The 23,514-nt window shown below is 40.6% G+C and overlaps 1 protein-coding gene across 6 annotated transcripts in view; it reads left to right on the top strand.

The window, feature by feature from the left end:
• arhgef1b (Rho guanine nucleotide exchange factor (GEF) 1b) overlaps positions 1-23,514 on the top strand; it is a 44,080-nt gene that overhangs the window by 11,780 nt on the left and 8,786 nt on the right. For 2 of the 6 annotated variants that reach the window (XM_042424437.1, XM_042424436.1), the window contains exons 2-19: positions 1,028-1,093; positions 5,301-5,387; positions 5,498-5,611; positions 7,655-7,753; positions 9,191-9,233; positions 9,388-9,493; positions 10,655-10,795; positions 15,872-15,901; positions 16,951-17,062; positions 17,245-17,320; positions 17,520-17,549; positions 17,999-18,199; positions 18,771-18,912; positions 20,077-20,088; positions 20,987-21,154; positions 22,455-22,645; positions 22,793-22,939; positions 23,365-23,447. In XM_042424437.1, coding sequence (XP_042280371.1) covers positions 1,067-1,093; positions 5,301-5,387; positions 5,498-5,611; positions 7,655-7,753; positions 9,191-9,233; positions 9,388-9,493; positions 10,655-10,795; positions 15,872-15,901; positions 16,951-17,062; positions 17,245-17,320; positions 17,520-17,549; positions 17,999-18,199; positions 18,771-18,912; positions 20,077-20,088; positions 20,987-21,154; positions 22,455-22,645; positions 22,793-22,939; positions 23,365-23,447 — 1,809 coding nt within the window. In that variant the 5' untranslated portion in view covers positions 1,028-1,066. Of the gene's footprint in view, positions 1-1,027; positions 1,094-5,300; positions 5,388-5,497; positions 5,612-7,654; positions 7,754-9,190; positions 9,234-9,387; positions 9,494-10,654; positions 10,796-15,345; positions 15,795-15,871; positions 15,902-16,950; positions 17,063-17,244; positions 17,321-17,519; positions 17,550-17,998; positions 18,200-18,770; positions 18,913-20,076; positions 20,089-20,986; positions 21,155-22,454; positions 22,646-22,792; positions 22,940-23,364; positions 23,448-23,514 lie in introns of those variants that run through there. The other 4 variants (XM_042424439.1, XM_042424438.1, XM_042424440.1 and 1 more) reach the window with 4 other exon arrangements.

Raw genomic sequence — 23,514 nt, 5'->3', positions numbered from 1 at the left:
TTTAACTGTTTAAGTAGACAGAGAACAGTATCGGTGTGAATTGCTCTCTGCCACATGGCACAATGTGTTTTCTCATGCTGCCCAATGCTTAGGGCGACAAAAGAATAACTAACAAGAGACTGAAAAGCCACATTTCACTTTGTGTTTCCGGTTGAAAGTTTCGATCTTGTTTCACCTCCGACCACACCCAGCATCACTGTTGAGTGCATCAGTGACTGTGCTGTGGGAGAAAACGTCTGTGTCGTGATCGAGATTCTTCACTGAATGAAGAAGATAATAATACAGAGTGCAGTTTGTGTGCAGAATAAGTTAATGATGAATTTTGCACCCTGGTTTAGAGCTGCAACTATTAGACAGAAAACTAATCAGCAACTATTGTGTTGGTTGCAGCTTCTCAAATGTGAGGATTTGAAGCTTTTATGTGTCATACATGATAGCAAACTGAATATCTTTGTGGTTTTGGACTGTTGATCTGACAAAACAAGACATCAGCTTCGGCTCCAAGAAATTAAAACAGGCATTCTTCGTTATTGTCAGACAGTTTATAGGCGAAACGATCATTCAGTTTATCGAGAAAATAATCAGCAGATTAATCGATAATGACAATAATCGCTAGTTGCAGCCCAACCCTGTTTAGTTCTGTAAAACATGGTATCAACACCTTTTATTCATTACACTTTGTGGGCAAGGCATACACTAATCCGATCTTTTTCAGTAGTTTTGTAAAATTCAGTGTTTTGACTTGGTTACGACTCTGTGTCAACGATCTGCCATCAAATTATCCCAACGAGGTGTCAAAGCTGTACTCGGTATCATCAGATACACTGAGCTGAGGAATCAGAACCGTTATCAGGATCACTGCTTCCCTGTTTGTGACACTCACTCACTGTGGTACCATTTGTCGATCATTTAGGAGCACCTGCATGAATAAGCGCTGCATCGTTGGACCCGATCCTGTCCTGAATCCAGCTCCACTAAACTAATCGTATCACACTCCCCTCTGACAGCCACCGTCATGTTATTGCAGGACCTTGATTGACAGGTGCGGGCCCCCTGCTGTTGCGGTATGGACGCCGAAGATGCCCACTTCGGGGTGAGGTCACAGTTTGACTGCTCTTCTCTGTTCAGTCTGAGGGGTTTCATTAAAAGGGCTAATTATTTCAACGGTTTCACAACGGTTGTGGGATTTGCATAAGAGCTGATGTAACAATGACTGTGCTATTATCAGGCTGCAGCGTAACCTCTTACTTACCTGGTGGAAATATGAAATGCTTAACTGCGCAGCTACTTCGTCGAAATGTCCAAGAAACAGGTGCTGTTCTTTCTTCTGCTTACGTACAGTATTAGAACTCGTCCTGGTCAGGGACGGAGAGGAATGCTGTTGTAAAGACCAGTTGTCATCCAACACACACACACACACACCGGCAGCTCCCCACAATCACATAGGAATGGCCCCCTCCCACATACGTGCTGAGTCTTAACCCACACACACACAAAGGCACGTACGCTTGATGGCTATCATTAGATTGATGCCACCTGACACTTAGTTAGTACTGGAATGTGATGGAAGGGAGGGGAGAGCCGGGTGCGGTGTGGCTGCCGAATCTCAGGAGCACCAGAGCTGATCTCGGCACGTCTGGGACGCGCCGCTCTGCTCTAACGGCGTGGCCTTTTCTTTTTTTCCCCTTCGGCCACATCCGTATCATCCTTGACCTGTTATTTGCAAACACCCTCACAGTTCAGAGCTCATGCCAGCTGCAATGAATGAATGGAAGTGAAGGGGAGAGGGTCTGGTTACTGTTGAAAGTCAGACTGTCTCCATCTGTTGTCTGAACTGTGCCATATGCTGGAATGCACCACTTGGCTCCATCTGGGCAGAGGAAGCTCCCATTCCTGCCCCTCTATAATCCCTCACTCTTTCATTTCAGAGCGGAGTTGACCTTCCCTACTTCCCTACCTCTGAGTAACCACAGTTACGCCCCCCACCCCCCTACTCCCCCCCACGACTTCAATTTTTCACACAGAGTATGAACATGTATTACAGTTACTCCGATATCAAGCAAGACATAACAAAAACAAAAGCTTGGCTTCAGCTTTTCCTGAAATGAGGAAGTTGAATGCTGTGATGATCACTAGTGCAGCATAGTTGCAAGTCATCTTTCCTCTAGGTTTTACAAGCATCGTCAGTTTTTGCACCTTAAATGACCTTTGCAGAAAAGGAACTGGAAATCACACACATGCTGTCAGTCACTCACAGTGTATTCGCTTTGTTCAGATGCGACATTTCAAGAGGGGTGACCCTCACACTCGCACCCTATACAGATGAGTGATGAAGTGAGTGGAGAAAATAAGCTGGAGGAGTAGTAGGATATAATAAACTGATACAACGAGAGGGGTGACTCTTTACCGACCACATTAAAGTTGTTTTTCAGAGTTTTCCTCATCCCAATTAAGGGTTTAAGGATAGAGGGCGTTGTGTATTGTACAGATTGTGAAACACTTTTAAGCTAATTTGTGAAAAATGACTTGACATTTGTTTATAAAGAAAATAGGATAAACCCATTAGATGTGTTTGCTGACAACTGAATCTAAGAATCAGAATCAGACTTAACTCACCAAGTACATGTGTACAAGGCACGTTATTAATACTTCTACATTGTGCAAGAACTTCGTCCTGTTTATTGCAACAGTGAAGGCATTTCATCTTTCCACCAAGATATGGTGAGATCTACTTCTGCAGCATTAGTCAGTCATTGCTTTTTTTGTCATGGTGACATAACAACTTTGTCTTTATCTGGGTTAAGTGGCTTTGGCAGTTTCACTTTAGGAAGGTGCTCGCTGGTTGATTGCGTGTTTAAAAAAAAGAGAATATGTGTCCCTGTGTGTGTACATGTCCATGCAGATGTGCGTTCATGGCCCTGACAGTCTTGTGTGTCTCTGTTTGGCTAACCCCTCCTACGCATGTTGCTCCAACACTGGCCTTTCTCAACCCGCAGCCCACTGGATACGTCCATGAATGAACACATTCTCTCTCTCTGTCTATATCTCAGTTTCTCTCTGTCTTTCTCTCTGTCTTTCTCTCTCACCTCTCTAACAGCTTTGTTTGTCTCTCTCTGTGTTTGTACAAGAACTCACCTTGACCTCAAGCATTTGTCAGCTCTGCTGCCTACCACTGTACACACACACACACACTGTATTCAAGCCAGGACTGACGGTTGTAATAGTCACATTTCCTTATAAACTCTTACCACTAATAATACTTAACTGGCCTGCATAACCGCACATTCACTCATATAATTAACCACACGTTCACTCATGTAATTAGACATGCTGTGTACATGTGCAAACATGTACACAAACATTGTTTTGTTGACTCAACAACAGTTGACGCTCAAATTTGCTAACAATTCTAATCCTTCACTAATTCTTCATATCCAATCGAAATAAATGTTATTATATTATTGAATCAGTTTGCATGATTTGTCAGGGGAAACAAATCCAAATAATTTACTGTAAATGAATCATAAGTGTTTTAGAGATACTGAATTAAGGGTTGGTGATATTGATGAACTCTTCTGTCAAAGTATAACTTCAAAACATGTCACGATGAAGTAGTTTTTTGGAAACTTAATTCAGAGGCTATTTATAGACAAAAAATATTTTTGTCATCCTGTATAAGAATAGTACAAAATGTATTAAAAGATCACTTTTTTTAAGCAAATGTTACAAACTTCTTTGCAGCATAAAAGAAAAACAAACAACCACAACAATACAGAATAAAAAGCATGGATAGAAACAACTGGATAAAACGAGAAAGCTGAATTACTAAAATCAAGATAATGTATATAATTTGAGAATTGATTTTTAAAAAGGATACAGCTATATGAGTCTAGTAGACCTTCTGAGAGGCTTAACAGAAAAGCCTTGACTCTGGGATACAGTACAGTAAGAGACCACTGCGCGAGGATTTCAGTTTACATGAAGGTTCGTATCATCATATCACCTACACCTATAGGTGATTGTTATCAAAACCATAAATTGATATGAAACATGGGTATGTTAAGTTATGGAATCTAATTCTTTACCATGAAATTAATCTTTAAAATACTCTTCAAAAACTCGTCAGTGTGACTCAGGGCTCTTTAATTCCTATAGGGACTATTGGACGCACTCTTTCCTGTAATTACTTTCACTTGCCCTCTGCCCTAGCAGTGCACAATGGTAACTGTTGTACTTTGTAACTTTTTTTTGATGTGCGTTTGATGTGCGTCTCTTTTGTGTGCATTTGTGTGTTCCCTGGTGGCGGCTCTAGGTCTGCGGCCTTCAGAGGGCCGAATATAAAGGCTATGTGTTTTGTTTGTGTGTTTTGGGTGTGTATGCTTACAGGGGAAGCGGTATATGGTTTGAAGGGTGGGGGGAAGTTGGTCAGCAGTTCTGATGCATTTTCTTTTTCCTATTCAGGCTTTCTAAAGGCAACGATTGGCATAAACCTTTAATTAACTATCACTTTAATTAGACCTGGAGGTTTTTACATCTTGGCTTCTAGACGAGAGCCTTCCTCTCTGCTCGGTGTCTCATTGAACTCAACACCAGGCTGAAAAACAATTTCCAGAGGCAGAATTTGGCCAAACTTCAAAGAAAGCTCAAACTAAAATGCTATTTTGCAATGCATGTTACACTCTGAAGTCATTTACCCCAGAGTTCAGCTGTTAACCTGAATGTGTCCCTGGGGACAATGTGGCCTGGAGGAGACAGGACTTTTTAAAATTGCTTTTCATTATCAGTGTCCCTTTCCATGTAGCCTCACAAGTTAATTCAAGAGATTTGTGTTGGGGAATAAGTGTTACGAAATAAATATTGGATGTTTTGAGAGTGGTTGCCCCTTTCTTTTTTTTTTTATTTCAAGTGAAAAAGTAGGACACTTCTCACATAACTTTCACTTGTAGCTGATGCGTTTTTGTTCCTTTGACTCACTTGGCTCATGTGAATGGGATCCTACTACACTGGAACTCTTTTTTTTTTTTTTTTTCTAATTCAAGAACCATAAGCTTTATGACACATCAGGCCTGTTTCTCTCTCCAGGAGACGGGATTGGATGGTGGGATGGTTTCCCTCTTTCCGCTTGATGTTATTTTTCACTGGGAAAGTTCAGTGTCCAAACCCTAATCTGGCGTAATGTCTAGCTCTGCTCAGCAGGGGTTCATGACGTTAAAGAAATAGCCCACCGGTTCAAAGTGTAGCACATAATGTTTCCTAAAACGTCTTGTTTTCTCTCCCTCTCTCCCTCTCTCTCTCCGTAGCGGGGTGTGTTCGGGGCTCAGTGCTCTAACCCAGCCATGAGCATCATCGGGGCTGAGGATGAGGATTTCGAGAACGATCTGAATGACGTGAGTGAATAAAAGAGTAGCACATGGCAGCCGAATATAATTTTATCATCACCCTCTCTACTTCATTCTTGTCATATTCCACTCGTCTCTTCGCTCTCTGTCTCTCTCAGGTGGTGGATGACCAGTGTAAACACTTCAACAATATAGAGCAGTTGAAGGATCGGCCCACCCACCTGCTGGTCTTCATGCAACATGTCATTCTACAGTTTGACCCTGCTCCAATGGTGAGAACTCCTGTAATCAAACACCCTGTCTACAAAGTGTTTTTCAGCCATACATCTCAAACACTTTAGATGGAACACTTCTATTTTAATCAATACAGCTTTCCACACAGACAGTGTAATGGCTAGTGTGTGTGTGTTGTGTTTAACACACTTAAGTGCAAGCTGAAGTGTCTTTTTAAGCTTAGTCTTTTTGTCTTTAAAGCTGCTCGCACTACGCAGCCTGTGTAGATATGGTGTTGCAGAGCGTGTTAATTAAAGTAGATGAGTGTGAGTGTTTTACTGTTTAATCAGTACATGGTTTTGGTGATTGATAGATAATTACTCCTTGGTCATTTTGAGAGACAGTTAATCATTACATCATTTATCAAGCAAAAATACCAAACATTTCAAATGTTATTTGCTTGCTTTTACTTTCATTTCATTTCATACCATTTTAAAATGGTTATTTTTTTCAATGGATCAAAGTAATACCAGTCTAGTAAATAAGATTGATGATCCATTTCAATATTTGAAATAGATCACAGATTCTCATGGAATTTTCTTTTTTAAGAGATTTTTTGGCATTTTGTCTGTATTTGATATTGTATGAAATGCACAATGGATGCAGTTGGAATTGAACTGAAAACGTTGCGTGTCACCTGGATGCCCCCTCCACGTGCAAGTTTGAAAAGCTGCACAGTTGTGGCTAAAATAATGGTTAAAATAATTTGCTCAAGATTGAGATATTAATTACTTTAATCATGATTATCCATACAACTTTGGGAATGTAATAGAATTTTATCACACTTGAGCATTTTAAAGAAAATTCCCTTTTATCTTTACATCCTTATTTTCATAATTTTGGCCTGCATCACCATTAGTGCATTAACATTTAATTAAACTGTTGACTAGCGGAGCTTCCAACTCCACACATCCCAGAGTTCCTCAGGGTAATCGACACGAGCAGTCAGACAGGTTCCAAAGATGTCCCAGTTTAACCACATTATCATTATAAGTACTTATTTTGAAGCGAGAAGTAGAACAAGTAGTTACATTACATTGCATGTTTTCTGTGTATTGACGACGGCCTTTGCCTGCAGCCACAACACAAGTTCGGGACACAGATAATCACAATGTGCTCAAAACAAATACATGTGATCAGTCAGATAATGAATAGAAAGTGCTAGATTTGACGCTAATGAGCCATTTGGAACACAAAGAGTCAGTATTATACCTGATCAACAGTGATTATTCATGGCAGCTATAATAATGATACCCATTACAAGATGTATTGCACAGCCCTCGCTTGTGAGAAGAGCATGAAGCAGCACATATGTCGTGTAAGTTTTTAATGAAGTATGGACTTCGAGACATGAGCGCACATTTCGAGACTCGCCCCGTCTCTGTGTGACTATATGCGTGTCAGTGTTGAAATAAAGCATGCCTGTCCTTTCCCCTTTGTTCTGCATGCGGACACAGTGACCCACCCAGGTACTGTTACACCTCCCACAGCCATGACACCCTCCCTCTTTCTCTCCCTCAACCTCTCCCGTATCCCCCCTTCCCCTCGTGGTGGTTGATGTACAGAATAGAAGTCTGTCAGCATCAGTAGTTTAGAGTGTTTACAGAAAAGCATGTTTATTTTCAGACTTTGAAAACATTGGTATCAGTGAATCAATGGCTGCTTGCTCAGCCTGATAATCTCTTTTTGATGTGTTGTCACTATCCCACATAGAAAACAATTATTGTAGTGTTAAATGAATTCTTAGGATTGAGTGCATGATTATGACTGAAATGACAGTGACCTTTTTTATGAGAAATTTTCATTAATTAAAATTGACTTCTAAGTACATCAGATGAAATGAACTGAAAGTCTTTTTATGATGTGTATGCAAATATACAGTATTATATGAGTGTGTGACCTGCAGTTGTGATGTCAACTATTCAGTTAAATGTGCACCTTAGAAACATGGAAACCTTGCAGTGCTTTTAATACAGCATCCTCTACATTAAAGGCTACGGAAAGATATCAGCACTCACTGATTTTTTTTTTTTCCTCCTCAGCTGTGTTACCTCCATGCTGACCTCTTCAAGAACCTCAGTGCCAAAGAGACCAAGAAGCAGTTTGTGGAGTTCTACAACAGCTTCTTGGATAAGGGTGCTGTAAGTAGCACACCACACTCCATGTACTTTGAGTTATTATCTGTATGCAAGTTAAATGACCTGAATTAATGAGCAACCTGTTAACGAGACATATGCAGTATTTTATTTCCCTGCTACCTACATAGCCTAAGTTTATAGATGTCATCACTGTATTTGGCTTTTTGGCATTACTCAAAGCAAACCATACGCACTAACTGCTTTTTCTTGAAGACAACAGTTTGATGACCTTATTAAATACACTTTCATTTTCGTTGAGTGTGTTTGGGCTTGTTCTCAGGTCGCAGGTCTCTGGTCTGTTTTTTTTAGCATCCATCTTGGGTTTTGAGGGAGATAGTCACACCTCCCTTTCTGGTTGGGTACAACTTTTCAGATCTGTAAAGACCTCAATTTTACTGTTTGGACTCCTTACTGTCATTGCCTTAACAGATGTTGCATATCCTATATGACTTGAATTATCAAATTTATGTTTGCATGTTTTTTGGTTTGAATAATTTCAATGTTCCTACAATGACTGGCTTTAGGATAAATGTTCCCTTCATACTATAGTTGCTGTCTTTGTTGTTTTTTGCTTTTTTTCTTAGCTTTAGAAGGCTGCGTCACCTTGTCACTAATTTTTCTTGCTCTTTCAGGCTTCTGCGTCAGTGGTGTGTATTATATTTTAGAAAAATATAGCAGCCTTTGCAGTATAGATATTATATTGTTTTCTCACAGTGTTGTATCAGTAGGAATTTGATATATTGCTCAGCCGTAGTTTCTAAGTAGAACTCAGGACAGAGACGTAAATTGTTTTTCGTTTGCACGGCTGTGTTGTTGACACTGTTTGTTCTGTCTTTGCAGCACCTTTTTATTGTCTGTCTGTCTTTTTCCGTCGCTCTTCCCTGCACACCTGGCCTTTGTCACTTCTCTGTTATATTTCCTCCTCAAAGCTCATAACACTCCACATGTCTGTCAGCTCAGCTGGCTTGTGCTGCTGCTCTCTCTCCCTATCTGTTTGTCTGTCTGTCTGACCCCACAGCTTCCTGTAAGGACCGTGGGAAAGCCCTTTAAGAGGACTCATCCTCTCATAGCTTTTTTTTTTTTTTTTAACCCCATTCTATTTAGTAACCCATTGACTTAAAGTTGGCCCATGTGCTTATTTTCATGTCATTGACATAGCTATCTAGCCCTCATTTGGAATATCTGTTTTCCTTCGTAGGTTTTGATTTGTAGTGTTAAAATGACCCCTTGTGGTGATATATAGTTACTGCATCATCTTATTTGGATCCCTGTCAGTTGATGTCACACTATTTTTTGTTTTCTAGATCAATACAAAGACAGATCCATTTGTTTAAAAAACTTTTTACTCAGTTATAAATCCTTTACGTCTTATATATGCTGTATATGTAATATTCTTATTTCTGTCTCTGTACCTATTTTGTCTTTTTTTCCACAATATAGACTCTCAAAGTGACAGTACCACCTAATGTAGCTTCTGAATTGGGTAAGTTATTTTCCTATTCTGTATTTCATAAAAGTTATTACATATTCTTTGCCATAATATCACACACGTCTCATCTCCCCTCGGTGTCTTCCTCCCTGTATCCCAACTTCTCACTCACTCACTTCTCCCGTCCCCCCCCCCCCCCTTCTCTTAGACCGGACTCGTCCAGATCTGCTCACCGATGACGTCCAACGGCGCTATGCCCAGGAGGTCCAGAGTACACTGGCTGCCGAAGTGGCGAAACAGCTGGAAGACTTCAGGTGAGGATCCCACATTCTGAACACTATTCAGCATGTCTCCTAGAAAATTATACCATAGATATGATTTTTAAATGCACAATAACGGTCTCAGGTCATGATTACAGCAGGGACGAGGGGCGCTATGCTCTTAGGTTTTATTTTGGAGTGAATATATTATAATGTCACTCAGTAACATCTCTGTACTATATGCCAACCTAAAGAGATATCTATCAAGTTAATGTTTTTGTGTTTCTCATGACCAAAAAATAAGGTCTTCCCTGTAATTGTTCCTTAAGTTCACCAACAAGCAAGTTAAAAGCTCTCTTTTTTTAATCAGAGACAAGGTGTGAAAACCATACTTTATTTGTGGTGAGAAGAAATCAGAATACCAGAAAACTAGTGTAAATGTGTTACTTTTCTTGTAATCTAGATTATGCATTGCACTAGTATTGCTTACCTTAAGAATTTAAATTTCCATACAAATTGCTGTGAGAAGCTGCAGCACCTCCCCTAACCAGTTCACTGTGAGCAAAAAAAAAAAAAAAAAGCCTAAATGTAGATTTTGGCAACTTATAACATCTGCTTAAATCTAATTACACTGCCTGTATATAAACCTGCTGCCAGATTTTACTCTGAGTAGCAGCAGCACGAACACCAGAAAAGATTATCTCTCACTCTCACTTTCCTTTTTCAATAGAACTGTCACCCTTTTACTCAGATTACAAAACAAAACTAAGCATCAGAGTCAAAGAACAGTAAGGGTGGTCTCCTTAGATATAAACACCCAGGAAAATCATCTGAGAAAATCTGAAATCTGAAAATTTGAGTATGAGTTTCCAAAAAGCAGTGCATTTATCAGCAATGTTTTCAGAATCAAACAAGAGGCCAAACAATAAGCAAATACGAAGAAGAACATGAACATGGAGTGCAATGAGAATTTTCTTGTTTCTTAAAATAAAAAAAGGTCGCTGTTCAGCAGCTGTCTCTCAAGGCAGCAGAGACTTTAATGAATAGCCAAACTGTGGGAATGGTCATGCACTGAACAGCTTTATTCATCTTTACTACAGTATGTAGTTTTCCTGTTTTCCTGATTCTGTGAGCAGAATCAGGAAAACATTCATCAACATACTGTATCAGTGCTGTCTTTTCAGTATCCGCCTCCTCCTGCTTTATCTTACATAGGCAGAAGAGAATGATGGGCATGACCCCCAACGAGGCTGAGCTGAACGACGTGGATAGCCACTATCCCACTGACCGCATCCCTAGGGAGATGAAGGAGAAGTCTGTAGCCGAGACCCTGCTGGACAAGATGTCTGAGACACAGTAAGTGTTACTCTCTGTTTCTTCCATTGCTTCTTGCAACACTGATAGTGACCATTTAAATGTTCCTATCAGGAAAATTTGTTGTTGACCCTGGCCATATTATTGTCTACCTACTAAAGAACAGCAAAGTGGAAGGAATTATTTTGGGTGTCCAGGGTTGCTGAAGTCAAAATGGCGTTGTTAGGTGACTGGCAGTTGAAGCTATGAAACTCTTCCAATTGAATCCATCCATCTTCCTGTTTTTTTTAATTGAAAATTCAAAGGTCAGGGTTCCCACATGTCCTGGAAAATCTGGAAAACAGTTGACCAATTCTCCAGTCGTGGAAAACACATGGAAAATGAGAAAAAAAAGTAAAATGTCCTGGGAAAACTTGTGTTGTCCTGGAAAATTATTTCAACATTCACCTATTTTCCTTTAGCTCAGAATGAACTATAAGGCTATCTATCAGAGCTCCCCAAAACGGATAACATTGCCATCTGAAAGGGCTAAGTTATGTTCAGGATCATATTGACGTTCAAATGATAGTTTATGGACGAGAGTATTTTGAATAGGCTGCTCTCGGTAATGTTGTGGAAACACTGTGAACACACCCTCAGGTCACGTCACATGGTAGCACCATCAGGTTGGATGACAGCTTTGCATTATTTTGATTCAGAGTTTATGGGACACACTCAAGCAGAGAAGCTTTTTGAGAAAATCAAGACAACCTTGTCACCACTTGATCCTAATAAGCTCTTGGAGGTCTCAATAGATGGCCCTATGGTCAATTGGAAGTTGGATATTCCAAGCGGACAAGAACTAAGTGGACCCTGATGCACCAAAGATTATCAATCTGGGAAGTTGTGGTTTGCATGTTGTGCATGGAAGCTTTAAAAATTAGAGAGAAGAAACAGGTTGGAAGGTGGGAGATGTACTGAGAGTTCTTTGGCAGTTGTTCCATGACTCAACAGCAAGATGAGATGAATTCATTGAGGTAACCAAAACAACATCTCTGAAGTTCTGTGTCCATCAATGGGTGGAAGACTTAGCAGTTGCCAAATAGAAGTTTGGCCAGCAGTGCAGGAGTATATCAGCAGCCATAACAAACTTCTGAAAAGTAAAGTGCCAACATCTGCATCCTAATGTACAGTAAAAGATGCCACTGATGACCCTCTTTTTCAGGCTAAGATCCAGTTTTTTGCATTTGTTGCTAGACAGCTGAAGCCCTTTTTGGAGACATTCTAGACAGATGCCCAAATGGTACCTTTTTTAGCAAAGGAGATCCAGTCCACCCTGAGAGGCTTACTGTTATGCTTTATCAAAAGGGAAGAACTAGAGAAGATAAAGAAACCAGCTGTCCAGCTGCTGAAACTGGACCCATAAGACAAAGCAATCCATGTGGTACTCAAACAGCTGGACATGGGATTTGCCACAAAGCAAGCTTTGGAGAAGGCATCTGAAAAGCTCCAGGAAAATCTAGTGAATACGCAGGTGTTCAAGAAAGAATGTATCTCCTCCTTTGCTGTGACCTGCAAAAAAATCATGGAGCGAAGTCTTCTTATGTACCTGGTAGTGCGGCACATGAGCTCCCTTGACCCTGTGACTATGGTAACAGAAGCTGAAAGTGCAATAGCAATATTTGAGAAACTCCTCAATGCAGGATGGTACATTGTACCTGAGTGTGACAAAGTTCTTGCTCAGTATAAAGCATTAACATCGCCTGTCAGTACAAACCATAAAGCAGAGCTCCATGATTTTGTTTACAGCTGCAGGCTTGATGAATTTCTTGGAAGCTTTGTCGGTGGCAGAGCAGAGTATGCAGCACTGTGGGACCTAATTAAATGTCTCCTCACACTGTCTCATGGACAAGCTGCAGAAAAAGAGGGTACTCTGCCAACAAGGATATGCCCGTGGAAAACCTGAAGGAGAGGACTTTAATAGCATTGCATTTGGTCCAGGATGCAGTGGCTGGGCATGCAATAAATGAAGCCTGGCCAAAAGACCTCATTCATACACTGCAAAGGAGCAAGGATGAAAAGACGAAAAAAGACCAAATTGCTAATGAGAAGAAAAGAAAGGACCTCCACCATGAAATGGCAAATGTTAAAGCAAAACAGCAAATAATAATGCAAAGCATTGAGGTGATGCAGAAAGAGGCAGACAAAATGGCAGTCAGGGAAGAGAAAAAACAGGACTTCACATTATTATCAAAATCAAATGCCTAAAATTGCAAAAGTGTTACGGAGAAAAGGGAAGAGCTGGCAGCTCTAGGAAAAACTGCAAAAACCTGCTGGAGAGTGTCAAGAGATTACACTAAACTCAATGCAGAACATTTTTCCCTGGAATGTGACATTTGCTTTGTTTTATATGGACCACTTTGCAGGATGAATATCTATGATACAGCAGCTAAATTTGGAGTTTCTTAAAAATGAATGTTTGTGGCCATGGACATTTGGATCTTATTCAATTCTGTTTAGGCCAATTTATGTTAGACTATGCACGGATCCTGATTTTTGAGTAAGTCAAGTGCCAGATACTTTGTATTTTGGAGAAAGAGACAGTAGAGAAAAGAGAAAGCTGAGGTGAAGGTTGCCCAAACCATCATTGACTTCAACAGAGAGGAACATATTAGTGTTTGGCATGATCCCTGTCTGTCATAACAGCTGGATCATCACTTAAACACTTAAGAAAAGAGGCCAACAATGACTCCCGAAGAGAATTTTGGTAAGAAGAATAGTCACTAGTCTTAAAATTCAGCTCTATATCCTGGTAACTGTAAGCTGAAGTTAAAGATGATGCTTTCTAAAAGCCCAGTAACACATTCAACAGTTTAAATCAGTTCAGTCTTGGATTCTGGGTCAATGTTAGATGACACTGTTGCAATTTGAAGCATTCTGAATTTGCTTTGTGTCTTGGAATAGCTTCTAGCAAAAAACAGCTGTTGATGAAATAATTAAAGAGGACATATCATGCACATTTCAAGGTCTATTTATATTCTGTGGCTATACTGGATTATATTTGCATGATTTGCACTTCAAAAAACTCCTTATTTATCTTATACTGGCGCTTTATGTAGCCCCTCAGTTCAGCTTCTGTGTGAAACAGGCCATTTTAGCTCATGTCTCTTTAAGACTCCCCTCCTAACTAGTCCACTCTGTTCTGATTGGCCAGTTTCCAGAAGCTGCGTCTCGACAGACTTGGCTCAGGACGCTACATAAACAAACAGTTGGATTTCACTTCTTTTTCTCGTTCTTTACTTGAAATGGAAATTTCTCAAATACATCCATACGTGTTCGGGCCCAAATCTGATCCAAAACTGGACATTGCAAACAACCAGTGGAACAAATTCAGCAACAAAGGCTACGAACAGTCGGCCGTTTGTGGGTATGCACAAACAATCTGATGTCATCACAAGGAGGTAGTAGAGGTAGTATTGAAAAAGAAGCATTCAGAGCAGACTGAAGCCCTTGGTTTTTGACTTTCATGGAGCATTTTTACATACCTTCAACTCATGTTTGGACCTTTGAGCAAGTTTATCATAGACATCTGATAACATATCAGTATAAAAATAACAGAAATTTGGCACTACACTTTCTATAAAGCTCTGCAGTGGGTATAGGCAACATCAGCTGTGCACATAACTGGTCTAGTGCAAAGCACACAGAGATGAAAATCAAGTTCGCTGGACTAGAGAGCTGGAGAGGGAACAGTGATTGGAAGAGAGCATAATAGAGCAAGAAGGAAATGAAGAGGCAGAGAGGAAAAGATGGAGTCAGCAGTGCCACGTTGGCAGGAAGGCTCTCCCTTGGCATTTTGCCAACTACAGGGAGAGGTGGTGGTGGTGGAGGAGTTACACAGCGGAAGGGAGAAGGGGAGAGAAAGGGCCAGAGGGTTATCGACGCTGGATAGCTCCTGCCCTGGACGCAGTTAAATAAAGAAAGCAAGAGATCTAGAGGAAAGTTAATCTATCCTTGACCCTGTGGCCAACTACAATGTGTTATCCTCTGCAAAAAGCGAGTCAGACAGAGAGGGAGAGGAGGTCAGGGAGAGGGCAGAAGACTGTCTAACTTAATCTTGTCAGAAGAGAGAAGTGAACAACAGAAATAAAAGGAGATGCACTGTGCAGAAGCAGCAGTACTCTTGTGGATATACCCACACTGTCAGTGCAGAAGATACAAAAAGCCTGCAAAGCAGTCTCTATCAAAGACATGATAATTCAGCTTTTGACTCACTCTGTTACTATCACACAGTTGGATATCTATCTCTGATGCACAAACGCTTCATTCAGTCTCACTCCATTCATTATCCCCCAACAATCATCTGTCTATTCCTCTCACTTTTACATTCTCCCACACTCTTGCACCCATTCACCCCAAAACAGCCCCTTCCTCACTTGGCAGCAACACAGTGACCTCGCCCCATCTATTTCTCATTGGTCTCTGTGGTGTTGAGAGCAAGGCAACCAGACTATTTGATTGGATTATGCAGGGAAATCCCAAGGAAACCCCTCCCACCCTTTATGTTCATAGCAAAACATGAGTATCCAATTTCCACAGTCTTGCCTGCATGTTGCATCAGACAAAAACATGGTTAAATAGACATTTCCGCTGTGCTGGAGCATTTTTTGACTTTGGATTCCCTTTGCAGACATCTACTGGAGACAGAAACTTGAGCAGATAAAGTTTTTCTGATTTACTTTAGACAGACTTTTGGAGACAAAGAGTTTGACTTTTCGCAGATCTTTAAGAGTGCAAATTGAGATTTAAATTTATTGAACAGTCAGAGGTGCAGCTTTTGATGCATCTCTCATTGTTTTGATTTTTTTTTTTTTTTTTTTTTTCTTTTACTTCTTTGTGCAAGTATTAGAATATGTTCAATAGCTTCTGCTCTGAACACAATAACACAACAGTCAGCTTTGAGTTGGATCTGGAAAAGCTTAGTCACAGATTCCACCGGCCCAAAACACAATTAATAATTAGTCGAGCAAGAGAGAGGAAAAATGCTACTTAAGAGGAAGAGGTGAGTTTGATGCTGCAAGATAAGAAAACCGTCTAACCATCTTCACTAGTCACTGACATCCTCCTCTTCTCTTTCAGACTTACAATTGTCCCGGACGAGGACAAATGGTAAGTTAAGTCTTTTGGTTTTTTTTTGTTTTTTTTTTAATGCAGTTAAAAATATTTGCATGAGTGTTCTGCTTGAGTGAATATTTGTGTGCGTGGCGCTGATTTGATCTCTGCATGCTTTTTTCCGAGTCTGGGTGTGGTCAAACCACAAGATTTTGTTTACTGACTCCAGTGCACCAAATCCTTGTTAAAACAGTTCTTTCAGTGGAATTGTTAACTTTGAGAGAATGTCTTGTACTTTTTCTCAAAAAATCATTGAAAGTGAAAGTGACTGAAAGTCACTGAACTCAATAACATTATCTTTTAAAGTGCCTGAGACCCATTCTTAAATTCTTTGTTTCTTTCTTAATCTGTTGCACATACATGATAAAACCCTGTCATGCACACCTTATGTTCTTTTTGCGTTTCTCTCTAAAGTTCTGGTCCTTTGTGACTAATGTTCTTTATGTTGTAGTCCCTGTATTCAGACAGCATGCTCTGTAAGACTGGTGATGCGAGACACTTGTGCTTTTGTTGTGTGCAGATCCCCAGAGGCTCCTCCCTCTGTCTTTTTTTTTTATCAGCTCCTCTTGTTTCTCTTCAACTCCTCCTTTGTCTTTTTCTGCCATATGTTTCTCTCCTCCCCACTTTTTTCAACTGCTCCTCCCTCACTGAACATCTTCAACTCTCCACCTCCTCCTTTCCCTCCCTGTATCTCTTCATCCTTCCTTCATTCTTCCCTCATTTGCATCATCCAATTTTAGACAGACTCTAAGCATTGCCATCAGTGATGTCACAGAGTGTGCAAACACACTTTTTTTTAGTTTATTTTCAAATATACCAAGAACATATGCATCTGTGTGAAAAAAGACAGATTTTGGTAAAGCTTTACCAGGAATTTAGATCAGTTTAATTTACTTAAATAAAAAATTGTCAAAGTAATTAAATCAATATTAATAAAAAGCATTATACTTTATAATAATAATGTCAAGTATATTATAAAATTCCATTTGTAGTATCTTATTAAAATAATAATAATAAACAACACCTTTCTCTGACTTGTCTTGCAGCCAATCCATCTTTTCAGCGGTGGTCTTCTACATGAAGCACCTTGGGGTTAAAACCAGGGCAGTTGACAGTAAGAAGTCCAGAGGAGGCTTCTTCAGGAGACAGCTGGTAAAGGTAAGCTACCGTCACTTATGTAGAAGGATCACATCCCTGGTCTGTTTGGGAAACCAAATAAACAAATAAATCAGCAAGCAGACATGTCTACAGATGCATTGCATAATAGCTAGCCTTCATGTCAGCATTTGTATTTTTGCATCCCTGAGATTCCTCACTCTCTATCTGTGTTATCTTTCCAGAATAAGAAGGATGAATCCACAAAGACCAAGCCCAGGGGGGGCTTTCCCGGCATCCCCAGCTGGATTGGCGGCAACCGTATGTATCTACATTTGTGTCATAAACAAACAAACATGAGCCCTGTTATATTGTTAGTTTTTGGTATTATTTAGTATGTAGTATTTCATTTCTGACAGTTTTACAGTAATATTTCCAAGTATTTACAATCCAACATTTTGGTGTCCATGAATGATCTGGATTTGAGAATGTGTTGTCCTGCCCTTCTTTCCTGTTACAGCTGAGGTCAAACCTAAAACGGAAACTGAAGGTACTAGTCATCCCCCCCCCCCCTTTATCTGTAGAATGGTCAGATCCTTACTAATCAACTCATTAGCATGTCTGCATGTCCCAAATCAAACTGGAAAGGGATGCGGGTGGGGCATTGTTTAGTTGATTCTGTGTTTTAGGGTGGTTGTTTGAAGTTTTGAATGCACTTTAATCACCTGAAAACCTCACACGTTCACCTCATCTCATCTGCAGGGTTGTGGATGTTCCCTTGTACCAAACTAACCCTCTCATATACAACAGAGGCCCTGATTGCACCGCACTTATCCTGTCTGTTTGTCTGTCTCACAGTCTGTGTCTCTTTTTCACTGACTAAAGTGCTTGTGGGTTATGTTTTGTTTTGTCTTGTTTTTTTGTTGTTGTTTTTTTCCTGAATCTGCTTGGTCTAAATTTCAGTTCTGTTAAACTTGTTACACTCTTCCATCTCTTTAGCGGATAAGGAGAAAGTAGGTCAGGAGCGTAAGGGTCCAGCTCCCGGCAGAGGCTCCTTGACCGACCCTGCGGCCCCTTCTGTCGGCAGCAGGAAGTCAGGTTCCAGTGGAGGTCCCGCCTCCCTGCCTGGGTTAGAGGTCAGCGATGGCTCAGGCAACAACATCAACATTACCAACAACCCAGAGTCTTCACACACCGATGGTGAGCCTGCTCATTGACGAGAGCGTGTTGTATGTAGTCTGGCATGTGCCACTGGAGTATCTACAGACTTTTTTCAGTGTTAAGTTGCAGTTGTAGCAGACTCTAAGGACACAATTAAAATGATATTTTAAAGCCTATATAAAATTAATGTTAATTAATCTTTTAATATAATCATTTAATATTCTTTTTTTATTTCTATACATAATTTTAATGCAAATATAAGTCAAATAGTAATTGCTGTTAAATGTATCTGTTAAATTAGTATCATTAATTGATTGACAAAAAAGTGTGTGGGTGGTGGCAATCTGGAGACTCCACAGTTTAGACAGCTGGCAAACCTTTAACAAACATGATATATATTTGGGTATATATGTTATATCACTATTGTATTTTTTCAGTGTTTAAGGAAAGTAGGAAGATTGGCGTTTCTTTGTATTAAAGAGATGTATACCATTAAAAGTACCCTGTGGAGTTCCTCAATCTGAAAAGTTACAAGTGAGCATGTGTTGCATGTTATTACAATGCATAACCCCTGATACCTTCTCTCACCCCCCCTTTTCTAATCTTCTAGGCCTCTCAAGCAATCGCTTAGAGCACCCAACCTCATCAGACCGGGGTGAGGTGTCTCCTGTTGGGCTGGTAGGTGGGTTGATCGCTGGGGAGTCCGTCTTTCCCAGCGACACTCCCACAGAGGAGAATCTGGAGAAAGACAGGTGAGGAGGATGGAGATGGTAAGATGACCATTAGCATCTAGGGAGTGAGATTATAACTGCAGCCTAGTGACTCCATAAGATACTATATATGTATTATATGATATTATATATGTATATAATTATAGGATTAGAGAGACCAAGATTGTAATCAGATTATAATCAGGCTGTAGGTGTTCAGAGTAAAGACTGTATAGATCCAACGACCAGGGGGAAATGGGGAAGTTACATGTCGGAACATGTCTGTAGCGCTCAAGCTGAGGGAGTGTGGTAAAACTCCCCTAGCAGTCTGTCCCTGCTGTGTGCAAGCTTTTGTCATGCTGCCCGTTGCTCGCTAGCTAACAGAGCCTGGAAGTTTTGAGAAGGACTCTCACCAGGTGAACTCGGACCCAGTTGTCCCTTCCAGCCCTTTGCCTTCCCTCTCCCTCCCCCCTTCTCCCTCATGTCCTTTCTCCTCTTTCTCCTCACAATGGCGCGTGTGCTCTCTTCATAATAACATTCTGTCTCATTTGTGTTCTTTCATGTGTGTGTCCTTTTGTGCATCTCCTGATGTTTGTAATAGAGCTTCATTGCAGTTTTTGTTGCATTTAGGTGTCATTTGTGCAAGCCTCTTGTTTGTTAATGGAGTGAGGTAAATATTGAACATCACTTTGGTGATATTTTCTAGCCTAAAGGAATTGTTGTGGTTCTGTTGCTGTTCTTTATATGAGCTGTTCTATGCTGAAGCTTTTTAAAAACAGGTTTTGATTTAATTTAAGAATATAGAGATGGCAAAACTTTTTTTTTTTTTTAAGCTTTAAGAGCTTTGTCTACAGCTAAAGACAACGTAGCTAATCATCACATTGTGCTGTCACTGTATGAGTTAATAGGTAAAAGTGAATAAATTTAGTTTTGTATTGAATTTGTTTTTGCTGCTCATCCCGTGTGCTTGTCAAGGTGTCTGTGTCTACTGTGGCCAGGGCCCGTCTTTTGTCCAGCTTGTCTCCACAGTGTGTGCGGTTACATGTTGTGCCAGGGGCTTTTGGCATGCTACCCTGACAGTGGTTAAAACATTTGTTTAGTATATTAATGTTGGGGTGTGCATTTGCATGTTATGGTTGTCATTGTAGCTTGCAGGAGTTTTACAAAGGCGCGTGTGTAACAATGTGGTGTCCCGTGTTTTTACAGACGGAAGACAAGGTGGGTCTCAGCGCCTTGACAGAGTCACCGACATGCTTCAGGCCTAATACTGACCACACAACACACATTTACAAGCTCAACAAACAACACTCACGTGCATATCCACCTTACATTGAGCCCTGTGCTTCTTGGCTGATACATTACACAAACACTACATGGCTAAGTATCATTTACCTGCTTGTGAAAGGAAGTGGAATTAACTTGATTGTTGAGAGCAGCTGGATTATTGTTAGTGGATGTTTATGCACGTTGTGTGGAATTGGAGAACTGTTGACTTATTAATTGCCATTAAAGTTGCCTAACTGAAAACTTTTGGGACATGCAGTACAGTATGTAGTAGCAATGCATGGATACTTCCCTAACATACTTTTGTAGATTGGCTCTCAGTGGGTCAAAGGAAATTCTCTGTAACAAGTGAAGAATATTAAGTGCTACCATTGTCTACAGTATAAGGTACATACTCTGTGTTTCATTGTCTAACTCAATATGCATGTCATATGTCATGCATATTTACTTGTCACTCATTTTCTCCATCTGTCTTTTGTCAATGTTGTATTTTTTCATTTTTCAACAATTCCCAACTCCCTCCTCTGCTGTACCTTAACTCATCCATCCTCCTCTGTGCATTCACAATTGAAACGTCTATCCACACTGACTACATACGTCTGTGATACTTTCCCTTCTACTGTCCTTGCCTTCACTGCCGATTGGCATCTCCTCTTTTCATTCTGTCACACTTTTGTTTTTGTTTCCTTTGGCTTTTTTTCTTTTCTTATCCGTCTGTCCTTTCTCGGATTTGTTCCTTCTTTTTCTTTTCCAATTCCTCTTTCCCTCCTCTCTGCCCCTGTCTTTTCTCATCCCTCCCTCCCCCATCCTCTCCCACCTTCCCTCCCTACAGTAGGAAAGTGGCACGTAGTGAGAGTGCTCGCGTGGACAGGCACTCCTCTCGGCGCCGCGGCTCTACCCGGGTCAAACAGTCCCGTTCCCGTAGTGATGTGGATCTCCAGCAGCCGATTTCTTCCACGACAACATCACCTGCCCCCCTCACTCCCCAGCACCTCCATCCGTAAGATGGACAAAACCCCACTTAACCCCCTCTCTGATAGAGAGGTGCACAGCAGAGACAGACAGGCTGCCAAAGACTGACATAAGAAAAACAAAATAAATATTGTGTTTCAAAAACAGGAGCAGCGCAGCAGTCCCGAAATAAGCAGATAGAAGTTTGAATTGAATAATTATAATGGTATACTATAATGGGAATATTGATTGATCCAAATCTTCTGGGCCATTCAAAGTTACTGAGTAGATCTCATTGGGGGCAATTTAATAAAGAAAAGTGATGATTAATGTGGGTAAGTGAAAGTTATTTTTAAAGAGCACATATCTATTGTAAATTAATCTGGCTGACACGTTTACTGACTCACTATTGACTCTCAGACAGATCTGTTTCTTAATAGTTGCCCTGTGCTGTGACTGACAGGAAGTGAGTAACAGTCGAATGGCTCTTATTTTCAGACACTTAAATCTTTAGGGGAATGATTATTGAGTCAGATCAACATGGGCCATTAGGTAAGCATCAAGTGCCAGCCCATTATTAAAGATTATAGGCTTCTTGCTGTTAGTCAATTATAAATCCTGACAACACTGTCAGAGGTACTGTGTTAAGAATCAGAGGGGAACATCTCGAAACAAAAAAGGATCCTGAATAAGCCAACAGAGGTCAAGCTCATTCAAAGTTTTTATTCCATTTGATCATGCCCAGTGTATGGCCATAGAGACTTTGCATTTGCATAATACATATTCTTATTCATTGTAAGAATATTGCATTGCTACCTCATAGAAGTCCAATCGAGAGCTGACTGTGTGCAAATAAAACCATAACAACCAGGATAGAAGAGGAGAAAAACATATGCACTCTGAATTCTTGAATTGTAGTGGGACAGACTTGGGTTAATTCATAAATGACATAATTGAAAGTGAATCGCTTGATGGTGACTGTGCAACAGCAATCTGCTGTGGTTTTTGTACTTTCCCATTTTGACCACAGCTTCACTCTTCACGTTGTAGCTGAAATACTTTAGTTAACCTACTGTTTTAGCAATAGTCACTGTAGCTCGGCTGTGGAAAAAATAAAAGACGTATAGCTAATCTACTAGATGCCCTGGTCTACATTGTTGAAAGTCCATTCAGTGGAGACAGCCATGTTGTATATTTGCACAAATGCAACCAGCTGTTAACAGCTGCTGTTGTTCCAGTGTTCAAGTGTTTGTCACATCACCTGATAGCCTCCTGGTTCATACTTGGATTAAATTGTAGTAACCCTCAATCTAAACTAATTCTTCTCCCATTTTCTTCCCATTCCTCAGTATTGAAGGGCCAAGTTTAGTTTTTGAGGGGCCTGGCCCCTCCCCCACCAGTCCCTCCCCACAGCTGGAGGAGATGGACCCGCGCTTCCAAGAGTTGGAGCAGGACCCGCCCAATTGGAGGGAGCTGGCCCCCTCTGAAGTCCTGTCCAGCCTCAGCAAGAAGGAGACCAAGAGGCAGGAGGTCATCAATGGTGAGGAGAAGAGAGATGCAGCAGCACATGAGAAGATGTGGACTAAATATCTTCTATGAAGAACGTGACAAATTAAACAACATGTCCCTTTTTGAAGATCTTATTAGCATCTCTTATACCCTGTCAACTTCCTCTCTCCTCTCTTAGAGTTGTTTGCTACAGAGCATGCTCATGTGCGGATGCTAAGTGTCCTTCAGACGGTCTTCTCCAAGCCGTTGGAGAGGGACGAACTCCTGACCTCCACTGAGCTGGCCGCCATTTTCCCTAACCTGGAAGAGATCATTGAAATGCACTGTGAGTGCTGCTGCAAAGAGGCTATTTCTGACTTGTGTTTGTATCCTCCCAGAGTCAGACACATAGAATAGGAAACTAGTGCTCTCCTTCAACACAACAAGCAAAGCATCATGCAGTGAACCAGAATTGTTTGAAGTTGCTTGTTATTTATTGGTGGAAATTATATGTTTTTATTTGTTGCTGGTGATAAAGTTGGGGAGTACAGTCAAGAATAATACAGAAGTCAAATAAAATCAGTGTTTTAGCACCCAGGCTGCATCAGTACTTTTGTGATTGCTGGGAACTTCTTTGAGCTGTTTCAGAATTTGTTTATAATTTCGACTGATAAAACAAGTGTACACAGCACTGATGCCTACTATTACAGTACTAGAAATGAAAAGTTGCTCACTGTATTTTAAAAGTAAACTGTGTGTTTGTTTGTCCAGATACCTTCTATGAGAACCTGAAGAAACTGCGTTTGGAAGATGGCTTTATAGTCAAATCCATCAGCACCACAGTACTCAACAGAGTGAGTCATCATAATCTTTCCCTTTATCTCATCCAATTTCTCTTTTCTTTCTGTATCTCTGTTGCTT

The sequence above is a fragment of the Thunnus maccoyii genome, chromosome 10 (genome assembly GCF_910596095.1).
Source record: "Thunnus maccoyii chromosome 10, fThuMac1.1, whole genome shotgun sequence".
NCBI lineage: Eukaryota > Metazoa > Chordata > Actinopteri > Scombriformes > Scombridae > Thunnus > Thunnus maccoyii.
This window is presented reverse-complemented; position numbering and strand designations above follow the sequence as displayed.